We start from the raw sequence: 16,061 nt of genomic DNA, 5'->3' as shown, positions 1-16,061 counted from the left end.
ACAGCCCTCCTGCGCTGGCTGCGGCTTCCAGAACACGGCCGCGGCTACAGGAAAATGGCCGCCGACCCCCTGCACTGAGGACATGTCCTCAGTGCAGGGGGCCGGCGGCCATTTTCCTGTAGCCGCGGCCATGTTCTGGAAGCCGCGGCCAGCGCAGGAGGGCTGGAGGAGGAGGACAGGGCAGCGTGGCCCGCAGCCAATAACTAGGTAAGTGGCCCGGGGGGCACATGGCACCCTGCCCCCCCGGCCCAGCCCGCCCCTGCTGGGTGGGCAGAAGAGCCAGAAGCCGGGCAGATGGACGTGGCGAGAGGGCAGCGCGCCCAGGATGAGACAGGCTGTGCGGCCTGGGCAGCATAACCTCTGACCTTGTCACGCTGCGCAGAGCCACACTGCCGGGGACAGGAGAAGCCGGGCAGCATCTGAGCGGGTGCTCAGACGCTGCCCGGCATTAGAGTGCACATGCGCGGTCTAATCTAATATCCCATCGTTTTGAGGGCCAAATCCCAGGATCCCGCTGGTAACAATCCCAGGATTGCCCACCCTACTAGTGACAATTAGCTCACTTATTCAGTGCTCCAGTGTCCCCCTACTGAACTGTGAGGAACCACTTCTCTGCACTGTAAGGAGTATAGCGTTGGTGAGGACCCCATAGTCACGTAACAATGCTAGAATTGGCAGCACTATTAAATCCACAGTCAGGATTGTGCAATATACAGCTAACATTGGGGGTTATTCAGAGTGGAGCACTGTTGTATGAATTTGCATGTGAATTGATTATCGAATGCAGGCGTGTTCAAGCTTTTTCAGGGAGGTTGTGTGACGACAGGTCCGGCATCGAATAGCCTGTTTCTTTCGCATAGTTGTGGAAGGGTCAGAGTTACGCACAGACTGGGCAAATCATTTGATGGTGAGCGAGTTGCATATGCAGATGGCTGGCAATCGGCTATATTGTTCGCAAGTGCAGACTTGCACAGGGAGGGTTTTCTCTCTGTCTGAGTGGTTGCTATGGGTTACACCACTACTTATCTATTGTAAATCTACCCCTAAGTCCTGGAGCAATGTCTGCACATCCATTCAGATGCTGTGATCACCAGACATGATTTACCAACTGTTTCGATTATCAGCTAAAAGAACTTGATTAGATTATAATGGGCAGGCAATAATTATCTACTGTATGACCTAATTATCTATGTAGCACTGGGGCTGGCTGGGGAGTAAAACACCTACCTCCAGACAGGTCCCTGTGGTTGCATCACAAATGGTGAGAACAGAGAGGTTCTGTGAGCGATTTAACCATTGCACAGCAAGTTGAGTGTTTGTTACCCAGCTGACCAGCGTGATATAATACTCTCTGAAAGGAAAAGACAGGACTGTATGCACAATAATTTCATAAAGAGTTATTTATTCCAATGAGTGATATGAAGAAAAAACAGTGATAGTGCACAGGGCAGGCTCTACCTATAGCTTTATGCAGTCGCCTAGGGTGCCATAATCTGGGGATGAGTCAGATTATAACAACATTAACCAGTTGAGTGGTGGGTTTTTCTAGGGCAGGACAAACCTACCAGGGCAGGTTTGTAATGCCCCAGAAATACCCACCACAGAAATTAGGGTTCAGCCAACCCCCCCCCCCACCTACTTACCACCAAGTCTCAACTACCCACCTCAGATCTCTGGGGTTCCCCTGACACTGCCCCTGCCGTGATTCACAGCAGTGACCCGGCAGGCTCAGGGAAGTTCGGGGGCGGCTCGCAGGAGACTCAGGCACCCAAACTCCTGAGTGCTCCCGAGCAGCCCAAAACTTTCCCAAGCAGGTCCTGATGCCGGCACATGGTCACTTCTGTGAACGTCAGCGGGGGCAGCGGCAGCAGGAGTCAGGACTTGCTGTATCGTGGTATGCCCGGACATTTTTCGGGAAAGCCCGCTGTGGCATCGCAGCGGAGCCTGGTAAATTTCCGGGCGACCCACCGAAGTGGTTAAGGATGACTCTGCAACAGGCATCTTTGTTGAACATACTATAATGCAAATAGTGGGTGTTGAACTTCTAAGATGCCACCTCCTCACTTTCACCTGAGGATCTGGAAAGTCGATATTGGTTTGTGGGTGGTGGTGGGGGCAGTAAGGTGAAGTTTTGCCTAGGTTGCCATAAAACCTTGCACCGGCCTTGGCAATGAGTAGATTATTTGGTACTTGTTTCCTAGCACGGCCACAACGATTTAGATCGTTGTGGTCGTAAGATAAAAAATCGGATCGATCGCATCGCATGCGATTTGGTCGCATACGATGCGACCGATCCGACCGACCGATTTTTCACCCGATTTTTTTTTTTTTCACCAGATTTGTTTTAATTGCCCCCCCAAATGTTACTAAGTGGGCTAGACCCCACGATAGACGTCAACCCGAAGCGTGGCGAGCGCAGCGAGCCCGCGAGGGGCGGCGGTGCGCGTCCTCCGACCTTTTCATTCCCCTACTATCCACTAGGGCGTGGAGTGAGAATAGAATAGTGTGGCGAGCGCAGCGAGCCACCGAGCCCGAAGCGTGGCGAGCGCAGCGAGCCCCGCGAGGGGACGCGTCTAACTTCACAGGTATACGCGTCCCCTCGCGGGGCTCGCTGCGCTCGCCACGCTTCGGGCTCGGTGGCTCGCTGCGCTCGCCACACTATTCTATTCTCACTCCACGCCCTAGTGGATAGTAGGGGAATGAAAAGGTCGGAGGACGCGCACCGCCGCCCCTCGCGGGCTCGCTGCGCTCGCCACGCTTCGGGTTGACGTCTATCGTGGGGTCATGGCGGGCACATAAAAAATGTGAAATGGGTCATATTGGGCCATTTCACCTTTTTTATCATTTTACCCTATGTGAGATGGACTTAATCAAGTCCATCTCATCTTGTGCCATTATAATGGCACAAGACCGACGCGATCCTCCCGATTTCAATGTTAAAAGATTTTTTAACATTGAAGTCTATGGAAAAATCGGGTCAATCGGTCGGTCGCATCGCGGCCGATTTTAATTGGTCGCGACCGACCGATTGACCCGATTTCTGTCATTCAAAGTGAAAAAATTGTAAAAAATCGGCCACATCGTGAGGATCGTGTCCCTTAATTAAGAGCCACGATCACTCACGATTGTGGCCGTTCTAGGAAACAAGTACCGATTATTTTTATTATACCACTGACAGTTTATTTTTGGCTGTGTCTTCCAGAATATACCATAATCTGTCTAATAGACCCATTCATATTGTTACAATAAACATTCCTTACCTTTTATAAAAAAAAACTGCTTGGAGCTGACTAGCCCAGTTAGACACAGAAATGGGAGCGACCACTCTGGGCATAGCTGCCCAGGGCCGCCAATAGGGGGGTACTGTAGGTACATCTGTGCTGGGCCCCAGCCTCTGGAAGGGCCCAGGCAGCTCAATTTGCCCACTGCAACCCCCCTGACTGCCTCTGCTGTGCTCAGTGCGCTGAACAAAGCAGGTCCCAGAGCGCAGGCTAATTCAACCCAGGACGCTGGGAGCCAATTAAAATGCTGCACCGGCTTATGAGCCAATCAGAGCGGCTGCTGGTAAGCGAGCTATGATTGGCTCACTAGCCGGTGCTGCATTTTAATTGGCCGCCGGCATCCTGAGTTGAAGAAGCCTGCGCACTAGGTACTCCGGGCTGCAGCTCAGTGGAAGAGGAGATGGGGGAGCAGGAGCCGGGTTATGGTAAGTCAAGTGAGGAGGGGAGGGCCCTGGCCCAAACTGAAAATCCTGGGCCCCAAAATTCCTGATGGCAGCCCTGTAGGTGTCTCTTACATTTATTGAGGTACATCAAGCCCCCTCAGCTCTGTTACTTAACTTTCCCACTGCTTAATATTTTCCAGGAACGATTGGGATGAGGAAGTAGTTGGACCAGTTGTGTCTCTAGGAGGGTGTGGGTCACACCTGGGTGTCACCCTCTGAGGGGTGACACCAAAGTGTGGACTTGTCCTCAGTGACAGCACTGTAACATTACGTGTAACAACATTACTGTCAGTGTGTGAGAGATGGCACTGCAGCCAAGGCAATCTCTGGTGACAGCTTGCATCTCCTGGACCCCCACTGTGACAAAACTAGGGGTTCAGGCCGCAGGGACAGACCCCTACCCAGTGAGGCCATGCCCCTACTCCCCACAAAGCCATGACCCTTTTTTGCTGGCATGGCTAACCCACGCATTCTGAGTATGCCACACCTGCTCACATAGGCGTGCGCAGCACATTTCATTAGGGGGTGCACATTTCATTAGGGGTGTCCATCAGAATAGCAGATGGTAGATACGCCCATTGGGTGTGTCTAACACCACCAATCAGACGTGTCTACCATCAGCTATACGCACTTGCTACAATATAAAACATCTCTCAGCCGCACCATAATCTTCTGCCTAGTTCAGTTTTAATCTAATTACTCTGTGTAACAGTACATGCAAATACAGTCATACACATATATGGATGACGCAGGTGTGTAGGGATATGACAATGGTCTATTACAATTAACAATGTAAAACACACATACTTGATTGATGGGCTCTTGTTTTAATGGAATACCAGTTCTAAAAAGCAAACGTATATAAGTGTGGACACAGCATTAGGGGGTGCCTGTGCACCCTTAACACTCTATGTGCGCACACCTATGCCTGCTCAGGGAGGCAGCAGTGATAGCAACTCCAACCACATCTGAATACCCCCCCCAGTTATAGATACATATGTAGCAACTGGTCTGCACACAGGTTGCATTAACAAATGTGTAATGCTTGTTTGTTTACCTGTATTGAAAAGTATCAGGGCGAATGATCTCGACAGTGTGTGATGGTCCATGCAGGTTAACTACGAAAACCTTCACTAGTGGGATGGGCTGTCCTGCCTGAAAGAGAACAGGAGGTATAAAAGCTGGCAGCTGCACAGAACACATTGTTCATTAGTGAGTATACCACAAGCTTTTTGCACTATTTGAATTGCTCTCTGAGGTAGCCGCTGATGCTAGCAGCAGGCAGGGAAATGCGTTACAGCTAAAAAGGACATCCATCTTTCACAGCTACACCAAAACCTATTGCTATATAATCTGCAAAATGTACATCTGATGAATTTGATGAATAACCTGTGTCCACTCCGGATAAAGTTGCCAGTATAAAGACTATCAGCGTCAGCAGCTGGGAGGCACGGATGTTCACTACCTACATCAGAACCTTGGGGGTTATTCTAGTTCATTCTTTTTGACAAAATCCTTCTTAGATGGACAAAACCATGTGCACTGCAGGGGGGCAGATGTAACTTGTGCAGAGAGAATTAGATTTGGGTGGGGTTTTTCTTCAAAGTGAGATCTATATTGCAGTGTAAAATAAAGCAGTCAGTATTTTCCCTGCTCAGAAACAAAATAACTCACCCAAATCTAATTCTATCTGCACATGTTACATCTGCCCCCCTGCAGTGCACATGGTTTTGTCCATCTAAGAAGGATTTTGTCAGAAAGAATGAACTAGAATAAACCCCCTTGTGAGGTATTTTGACTATATGGCCTCGCCAGACACGAACATATTACACTGGTAATAAGGTAATCTGTAGCTTGCTATTAACATCTGCATGCAAAAAAGCATTCGCTATAATTACTAATATCGTGATTATGTCACAGCAGTGACAATATAAGACTGTTTCATACTGTCATTATGGACTAACTTACTAATATGTGCCTTATTTGAAAACTGGAGGAGCTGCTAACTACTAATCGCCATATGCTAACAAGCATCTTATCCATAGTGCTTTTTTGGTTTTTATCCAGACAGATTTTTTATTATATGTTATGTGTCTGTTTGTCTTTTTTATGACTTCATTTTATATATCAATTGTGGCCACAATATAATTGCAAATATATTTATATATATATATATAGGTTTTGTTTTGCTTTATATCAATAAATTGGTATTTATCCCTTTAAAAATACTCTGACCTAAGCGCAGTTTGTTACTACTGTTTCTTGGTTATTACATCACAAGTGCAGTCAGCAGACAGCACATACATGGCAGCATTGTGGAGGCACAAAGTGATGTGTGAGGAGTCTAAAATAACAGACAATTCAACAGATTTTTCAGAAATCCTTGATTCACTGACTGAGATTAGAAAAGTCATCAACAACATGGAGATGGTCAGGACCCACAGTTTGAGAACTGCTGAGGTAACTTAATTGCAAAAAATATAAATAGGATAGAAAGTAAAGGTGCTATTCTGGTGTCCTCATTAGGGAACTCCATCCTGATATCAAAGGACATTGCAGCGCGACACTCCTCAACTCAGAGATGAGAGAGCGTGATAGGGTGAATGCTTAATTAGGGGTTACCAACAATATCACCTCCACACACATTGGCTAGTGTGTACCCGGCTTTACTTCATTTCCAAACTGGAAGATGTCCAGCATTGACATCTATTCAAAACTGAAAGAAACCAGCGGGACCCAGGTTTGCCCATCAGAGAAGCCATTCCTTTCATGTGGAAACAAGGCCAAGGGACTCAACTATACTCAAAACATATGAACTAGGGTGCTGAAAGAAAGACAGCATGTACTCTGGACTAATATGTCACAATATGAAATATTTAGACGTAACAAAAGCCAGTTCGTTCACCCAGGTCTGGTGAATGGTACAAAAATAAGTGTCGGTAGGCAAGAGTGTACCATGGTGGAGGATCCATACAAAGTCCTGCACCCTTATCCAGGCCTGCCACCTGTGCTCTCCACAGCCTCATGATCAAACGCTTTGTCCACCTCTGACTAATAGTATAACAGTATTGCATATAAATCACCATAAATAAGTATAGCAATATACATAGGATAAACATCCACCAACAAATAAGCATATACAATAAAATATTGAAAAGAATATATAAATGATTTCTTAGCTCAGACAACCTGATATTTATCACAAAAAAAAGTAAAAGAAAAGAAAAGAAATCTCATATATAATTTTAGCAAATTAAATCCCAACTGCTCAGAGTCATAATTGTATCCTCTATTGGCAACAGGAAAATTAGTATAATTCAACTTAATTTGCAAAAATCCTTGTAAGCCTTACAAACTGGTGCATTTCCTGCATAAAGTCATTATAATCTTCACTCACATATGCTTTATATTAAAGATGCAGTGTGAGCTTGGGATGTATTATCAATAGCATTTTGGATGTGATACATCCTGCCACTTATCTGGTGCACAGCGGCATTAATAATGCCGGATGCACATAGACTTAGGGGGGTATTTAATCCTGGATTCCGACTGTTGGAATGTACTGACAGTCGGAATCCCGGCCCGTTGTTGCTCAGCTGGACTGTAACTCAACAGTTGTAATTCATTGTTCTGGCTGTTGAGTGTTGGAAAGTAGGCATGTCGGCGAAAACGGCCGCGTATGGACGAAAAACAGCCATGAATTCGACAATCCGCAGCCGTTTCTGACAAAACAGATCTGATCTGTTTTGTCGTAATCTGCCTTCAATGCTGTCGGAAATGGCAGTATTGAATAGGTGGCAGGCGCTATTTCCGCCGGTGGAAATAGTGGCCCATGTTGCATTAGTATTTAAAGTAGTATTTAAAGTTTTAAGAACAATTTTTCCAAAAAGTGTTTTCCTAATTATAGGAATTTCAGTTCTAATGTGCAAGCTGAGGGAGGGCACTGGGAGGGATCCGCTTGGATATCTGTCAATGCAGTTTGTAAAAAAGAAGCGCATTTTACTAATGCCTAATGCAATTTGAAAAAGTTGAAACGCGCAAAGTTAAAATACTGACACACACAAAAAATGTGAAAATACAAATCTGCAGCCGATATGCCATCAATTCAAGGATGGCATATCATCAAGGATGGTTACTCACATCTTCAGCTACTAAATCTAGACTTCTAGTAAAGACAGCATAACACTGAGGGGGAATTCAATTCCAGGTGAATATATCCGACTGTCTGGCGTAGTAATAGATAAGCTTTTTGGCAGTTCAATCTGCCACATAGGGTGATTGAATTTGGGATTCAGACAGGCATGCGATGGCTGCAAGCCATCCCTTTGTCAGTGTCTTTGTTTTAAATTCAATTTTCAATAAACATACAGAGATAAACTATCATCATTGGCATAACAGTTTCCAGGTCCGTATTTTGGCATACAATAACAGTAAATATCAGACAATAGACACACACATGAAGGGAGGGGGGGTTGTTATAGAGTTAGATATTCATATGTGCTTAGATTTTAGATTATCCAGGAGTTTTACATAGTAACATAGTTTTACATGTCATAAATAACATTTTGAACATAACATAACATACAGTTGGATATCGAGAAGGTCCAGGTGTTTTAGTAAGTCTTTGGCTATTAAGGTTTAAAGTCAACTTCCCATTAGGTCTAATGATCCATGGGGCAACAGATTAAGGTAGGATGTCAAGATATGTACGTGCCTTAAGCCATTCTTTATTTCCAAAGAATCCTTGGATAGTGTTCCGTGATTATTCATCTAGAGAGATTATGAATTTATCCCATTTGTTGTGAAAGGAATTTACAGAGATAGAGCCAGCTATCATCAAGGATTTTAAGTCGAAATATAGCAATTGCAAGAGTTTCGTTGTCAGCTCTTGTATAGTTGGGGCTGCTTTTTTTGTCCAGTGGATCAAAATTAGTTTTTCTGCCATAGTCAGCATTATGGTCAAGAAAGGGAGGCATCTGGATGGGTGTGGACCTAAGTCCCAGTCATTAAAATAAAACAGTAAACATGCTTCCGTGGTAGGTATCGCAGAGATACATAACACTTGATTGGCGTAATTTGTGGCCTTTGCCCAAAACCTCCGGACTTTGGAAGTTGTCAGTGTCTTTAAACACAGCAGCAATGGCAATTCACCTCCGCCTGGAATTGAATTCCAGAATTCCTTGTTGCCATTTGGATACCCCAAATGGCGGCAAATAATGCTGCATCCGAGATAACTATGTATACTCATCCGGAAGCATACAAACTGAAAAAAACGCATTATCCGTCCAAGAAAGAGTTTGCATTCAACTCTGGATAAGTTTTATAATGTTCTGTACAGTCCTATGGTCTGAGAAGACAAATAAGTGGCCCATAAACAGCCAAGGATGGTGCTTTCTATTACTTGTTTGTGCCTGATCAGCCACTGAATCATTCCTAATTCTTTATTATCCTCTAGAGACCACTAAGCAAATACACTCAAAGCAACTGCAATTAAAAGCAAGAGCATCTTCCTAAGTTAATTAGTATAAAGCAGCAACTCCCTTATCCCTTGTCTTACTAAAATGCCTCTGTAACAATTTGCAACCGTAGTGGAAAACTAACATCAAGGCCCCAGAGACGTGGAGCAACCTTTCCGTTCTAGATTTGAACAGAAATGCCATGAAGAGGACTTAGTTCTGTCTCAGAGCCTGATTCAGTGGTGGACGCGACTGTGTGTTTGTACACAGAAGTGCCCACCAATAGTTTCTAATATACTACAAAGATGCAATATCAAACTTCTAAGCAGCCCAATCATATATACAGATGCATCATGCCTACGAAAAGCTTGCAACATGCCTGCATTTGACTACCTCCCATAAATGCCAATAATTGTCAATCACTGACTCAGCATCCAAAGCCTCACTGTAACCACCATTAGAAATCTATTGCTGTGCAGTCAGGGGAGGCAGGAGAGGTCCTTAAAGATTAAAATAATACAAAGAAGATGCTTATGACACATATTCTGTGTTATAAGTATCTTCTGTATATTGATGTAATCATTTTTAATTTTGCATAGTGTTTAAATAGATTTTGGAGGCACCGAATGCGGTGCCTGCCACTGCCTATTATAAATATCTGGATGCAGGGGGTGAGGACAAGCAGAGGGCTGTAAAAGCCCATTAAAAAAGTGTAAGAGGCACCTTTACAAGTGCTTCAGCCAATATGAAAGCACCCCCTGTCACTGAAGCCGATGTGTCACTATCAGTATTGTATAAGGAGAGAGAGCGCAGTGGCGGTGCCAGTGTGCAGGGTACTTGTGTAGTTTCACGGCGGCACTAGATAGGATACTAGATAGGATACTAGATAGGATACGATTTAGTATGCGATTTGACATCAGATATGGCATAAGATATAGTATAAGATTTAGTATCAATTTCATTACCCCACTATCCACTAGGGCGTGGAGTTGATTTTATATAGCATGGCGAGCGCGAGGGGACACAGATGTTGTTTCAAAGCAAGTCACCAATATCGCATGCCATTTGCATGCAATTACATAAAATACATTCCGTGTACCCTCGCGGGGCTCGCTGCGCTCGCCACGCTATATAACAATCAACTCCACGCCCTAGTGGATAGTGGGGTAATGAAATGGATAGTAAATTTTATATTTATGCGATATCTGATGTCAAATCACATACTAAATCGTATCCTATCTAGTATCCTATCTAGTGGCGCCATGAAACTATACAAGTACCGTGTGCAGGGTTGTCGGAATGGAGAAGGGGGGGGGGGTGTTTGACGCCACTGCTGGTGTGTGAGCTTGGCCCGCCGATGTGCTGCCAGAGAGGGATGGGGTGGGAGCCTGGCCGGGTGCCTCACCAGCCACTGACCTCACTGCATGCCACTGCATAAAACAAACTGATTGATGCAGTACAAAGTCATCACCCAACTCTGCAAACATTGGCATAGTGTCCAGGTCCTAATAGCTCCTCAAAGGCAGCAGTAGTATAAAGAGAATTACAATCAAAATAAACAATTTCAATTCTTCACATTTTATTTGTTGTGCAATTTAACGAATTCCAGCTGCCTTGGCAAAGTTATCTCTTTCCCACTGTGTCTAAAAATATACTTGGACTCCGGAAAAAGTCTGCACACAGCAATGAGCAAATTATAATACTGATAGCATGAAATTGTATCATCCCTATCTTAGATGCCCAGCACCAGCAGAATAGAACAGATGCAAAGTATTTCTCATTTAACTGGCGGCTATGAAAGTATTTTACATACATCAATAAATGAAAGTGACATTTATATCAGCCAGAAATGTGAAAAAGCTGTAACAAAGTTTATTTGCAAATCTATATGCTAATGACTGAATTAACAACCACTCACTGGTTAATTAACATGCTCCACACACTTCATCCTCACTAACCAAGATCTGTAAGCGATTCTCCAAGGACAGGAGATATTAGTGAACAGATACAGCATGCATTAGTAGAATTTAAATGAGCCTTAGGTATGTGCACTGCATTCAGCTTCTATACATATGGCAGGTAATCCGGTTTGATTGAATCATTTTATTCCTTCTGCCTGCTACTCAGGGCCGGATTACCCACTAGGCACATGAGGCACAAGCCTATGGGCAGCACCTGCTGGGGGGGTGGCATGGCATCTCCCCATCATCATTTTTTGACAGCACAGTTACACTACACAGCTGATGTGTATGCGGTACGGCTTCTCGCAGGAACTGGGTTACCCACGTGATCCCAGAGCTCGGGTCTGACCCTCGCGCACCAAGGAGATTGCACCCAGAAGCAGAAGCCCGGTGCCGGTGTCTGACCCGCGCGGCACCCAGGAGGGGGAGCCTGATGCTGGGGTCTGACCCTCGCAGCAGCCGGGAGATGAGAACCAGGAGCTAGTGCACGGAGCCGGGATCTGACAGCCGGAAGATGACAGCCAGGAGCAGTCTGGCCCTTAACAATATCTATCCCTCTTTCCCCTCTCTATCCCTCTTTCCTTTGTTTCCCTCCCTCCCTCTCTCCTCTTGTCACTCTCTTCCTCTCCATTTCCCTCTCTTTCTCCCCACCTCCTTCCAAAGCGGGACATGGCTAACACAGGAGGGGGACATGGCTGACACTGGGGGGAGGGGGGACATATTAATGATTATAACTTATCTATAAATAAATAAAAAGGTCGGGGGGGGGCAAAAATGTTGGGTACTTATGTATTATCTAGACTTCCATGTTAAATGCACCCCATTTTTTCATACCCCTACTATCCAACTACGCATGGAGTTGATTTTATATAGTGTGGCGAGCGCAGCGAGCCACCGTGCCCGAAGCGTGGTGAGCGCAGCGAGCCCCGCGAGGGGACGCGGTCTCATAAGAAAAACGGGAGTCCAGATATTACATAAGTACCAAATGTTGTGCCTAGGGAGGCCTGACACTCCTGCTGCTACCCCACTAGCACCGGGCACACACTGCTATTTGATTACATTTGCCAGCGAAAACCTGTTCTTTCACTTGGAATCAGGAGGTCACTTTATAGACCTCCATTTATATATATAACTTGTGTCTAAAGGGAGATATAATAGCCTGCAATTAGGATAAAACTGTTATTTTTGTGGTGACTTTGGGCCAGATGCACTAAGTGGAGAGTAATAAACAACTAGCCAATCAGCTCCCACCTGTCATTTTTCAAACCCAGTCTGTAACATAGCAGCTAGAAGCTGATTGGCTGGCTGTTTATCACTCTCCACTTTATCACTTTTTGAAGCTTGATAAATCGGGCCTATGTGAGATAACATGACCAAAAATTATATTATTATTATTTACTGAATACATGTAGTCAAATTTATTAAGCTCCTGTCAAACCACAATACAGGTGTTCTAAGGTGAGCTCAGGGAGGACAGAACCATTTTGCTTTACTTTCACACTAAAATATAGGTCGCTCTCAGGATTTAGTATACGGGTCCTGCCTGAGTGTGACCCAGCTGAGACCCCTTCAGAGTGGAGCCGGACCAGGTCAGTTATAGGCAAATAAAGAATACAATAAAACTAATATAAAAGATCATTACCTTAGGGTAGGCATACCGCGTACTGATGGGGTAATCAGCACCCAAAAAGTGTGGCAGTTCCATGTTGGGTACGAGGGTATTGTTGATTGATAAGTAGGCTAATCTAACTCCATCGGGAGACCACCAGTGAGCGACATAACTATGCAGCACTTCCTCTATAACAGAAACACAGAGACACTTAGTTCAATGGGTGCCATAATATTCAAGCTGGCCACATACATAAACCTTTTATTTACCACTCAAAATCAGTGTTGCCCAAAGAAGATCGAGAATGTATACATTCATTGCTGTCTTAATAGCTGCAGGAGTGAAATACAAAAGGACACACACACACACACACACACACACACACACACACACACACACACACACACACTAAAACCGTAACTTGAAATTATGTATGTTATCCAGTGATTACACAGTAGTATTCATAACATACTCAGGCCTGATAGCATAGGGCACATACAGAAAATAAGGAAATAAACAGTCCCTGCGCTCCTCATGCTTAGCAGTCAGTCAGCTGTAGTGGCCTGCAGCCACAATTGGCAATGCTCTCCCTACAAAGCCCTTGATCCCTGGCACTATTTTTTTTTTAATTATATGTTTTATTGAAACACCGTAAGTCACAATCTACAATCTGATTACAAATATGATCATTTTAACAGAATTAGCATGCACATTGGGAAATTGACATCTTTGTTCAATATTAGCAATTGAAACATATATTGTCTGCAATAAATACATGCAATGGAAAAATTTAAGATGTGTCCGTGTCATTTCTTCGTTTATAGTGTGCAACCTATCCACGAACCATTATGGCCCAGGGCTGTCACCATTCATGAATTGTGTAAGAATATCGCGCTACTAGACATCCAATAGTACCGGGGGGTCCCCAGAAATAATTCTCACCTGGCACTTTTAATCACTTGACCTACTGGTGTCGGATCATTTGTTTTGTTATTTTTTAACCCCCCAGATGCCTACATGGAATGAAGAGGTCTTGATCTTTGCCAGAGGACCCTGGTCAGGTGAGTATGGTTTCCTTCCGCAGGTACCCCATATGGATTCTACAGGACAAGGGGACCAAAGATTGATTTGGGTCAAGATGTAATTGAGTATCTGTATGAAATAAAGTGTTTGTGTCTTTATTTGCCTATTGGTTCCGCTATGGAACTAAGAGTCCCAGCAAGTCCATTAATGGGCCGCATGCTGGGACTTGTGGTTCTCCTAGTCCCAGTATGTGGCCCAGGCTTGCTGGGACTCATAGTTCCACAGCAGAACCCAAAAGGTTTATATATTTTTAACACAAATATCAGCCCTGTGCCCACAGCCCAGGGGCACTGCAGACAGTACCGTGTTTCAGCCCAGGCAGGGGCCCGTGCTGGCCTGTCAGGAGATTAATACATTGGCCGGGGGGACTTGTATAAAAAGTCTCCCTCCCGGCTTTGGCATTACCCTGCTGGCTGATTGGGCCCGGTGGTTCTCGAAAGATGGGGGAACCCCTACTTGTTTTGTCCCCCCCCCCCTCCCCCGCATTTTGGGAACCAGGACTGGCCCTTGAGCCTGGTGCTGGTTTTTAAATATCCAGGGTACGCCTACATGGTTTGCCCCACGATTTTTAAAACCAGGACCAGCTCTTTGAGGCCGGCGCTGGTTATGGTCGTGGGGGGGGACCCCATAATGTTTTTTATACTATTTATTTATTTATTTATAAAATGTGTTGTATTTTCCAGGTGTATTTTCGCTGCCATTAGCGGCCATATTGCAGCAATTAGCAGCTGTATTTTACATACGGCCACATATTAAATTAGGAATCACATTCAAATGAATGGTGATTCCTACTCGTATTCTGTTGATGGCGTATACATTCGTATACCTAAATACAAATGTGCCATGAGTAGGAATTGTCGTATTTTCGGCATAGTAAATGCCAAAAATACATGTAGGCGGTTGTATTGGCAAACAACTGCTGACGACTATGCCTAAAATGGGCGTATTCACCTTAGTAAATTTCCCCCTTTTACCTTCAAGAGGGAGATTAGGATTGCAAATGATGGGGATTCTTCATTTTAGTAAGATGAAGAATTGCTCTGCCATCTATTTATATGTCAAGCTGTTACATTACACAGATATAGTCATATTACCAGAAATCTCACCACTAGAAACGCATCTTACAGAGCCTCACCTTGGTAGGTCCAGTCAGCGATACCATTGAGCACATTTTCTGGATCCCCAGATGAAGTGAGTCTACGTACAGGACCAGAAGCTGCCTCTTGATAGTATATATCATTTTTAAAGATGAACATCTAGAAAGCATACAATAAAAAATTAATTAGAAATAATTTTTAATGATTTAATTTGTAGACTTTTAAACACTATGGGCTCAATATATGATATAGGGACCAAATCCAGGCAAAATGTAAACATATTATTATTATTATTATTATTGATAAGATATGAATGTCGACACAGTCGTCATGGACACTTAATAAGTGCACCTCGTACGTTCGCCGTGCCTCGCTACGCTTGGCACACTATTGGATGCTAGGGCATGAAATACCGTCTGCCGGCACATGTCGGCTCAAAAAAAATGAAAAGAAAAACCCCATGTCGACCTTTTGACTGTCAACCTTCCCCATGTCGACCTAATACTTGTGTCGACCTAATGACCTTCAGTCATGTCGACCTACATGCATGTTGTCCTTCAGTGGCAGACCTAATGCTTAGTGACCTAGTGACCGTATCCCGTTGCCACCGAAGTGCATAAAACACAGGCCTGGAAGACAACCTTTTCCACATGACTCACCAGCTGACTGCCACGAGGTCCCCAGTCAGCATATTGCAGAGTACTCTCATTCCTTCCAGGCGGACTTAGAGTCCACAGATCCCTGTACGTAATAAGCAATGAATATTAGTTTCTTGATTATAAAGTGCCAGTGTTCTGGCATATCGTGTGAATTTCATCATAAGATAAATATAATTCTGGAAACACAACATTTGCTCAGTATATACAATGTATCTGTTTGAGGAAACATCCAGAAAAAAGTGATACATTAGATATATTAGGTATATTAGATCTACAATGTCTAGATCTACTGTTGACCTTTTGACAATGTCGACCTTTTGACTGTTGACCTAGACACTGCAGATCTAATGACTGCATAACATTCATATTTAATTAAATAAAATGCCAGAGCTGCTATTGCTGGGAGATACAACACACTAGCACTGAAAGCAAGGCATCAGATCATGACCTACATGTGTACAATAAGGTAATA

At 44.4% G+C, this 16,061-nt stretch overlaps 1 protein-coding gene across 6 annotated transcripts in view; it reads right to left on the bottom strand.

The window, feature by feature from the left end:
* The window catches only part of LOC146057646 (inactive dipeptidyl peptidase 10-like), a 110,892-nt gene that overhangs the window by 53,849 nt on the left and 40,982 nt on the right, over nt 1–16,061 (bottom strand). For all 6 annotated transcript variants that reach the window (XR_014469758.1, XM_083169127.1, XM_083169128.1 and 3 more), the window contains exons 7-11: nt 15,590–15,671; nt 14,969–15,089; nt 12,784–12,938; nt 4,782–4,879; nt 1,228–1,351 (exon numbers count right to left, since the gene is read on the bottom strand). Coding sequence is in view for 5 of the 6 variants with exons in the window: in XM_083169127.1 (XP_083025253.1) it covers nt 1,228–1,351; nt 4,782–4,879; nt 12,784–12,938; nt 14,969–15,089; nt 15,590–15,671 (580 nt within the window). In the remaining variant the exon portion in view is untranslated. The remainder of the gene's footprint in view (nt 1–1,227; nt 1,352–4,781; nt 4,880–12,783; nt 12,939–14,968; nt 15,090–15,589; nt 15,672–16,061) is intronic.

Source organism: Crinia signifera, chromosome 2 (genome assembly GCF_055691185.1).
Source record: "Crinia signifera chromosome 2, ASM5569118v1, whole genome shotgun sequence".
Taxonomy (NCBI): Eukaryota; Metazoa; Chordata; class Amphibia; order Anura; family Myobatrachidae; genus Crinia; species Crinia signifera.
This window is presented reverse-complemented; position numbering and strand designations above follow the sequence as displayed.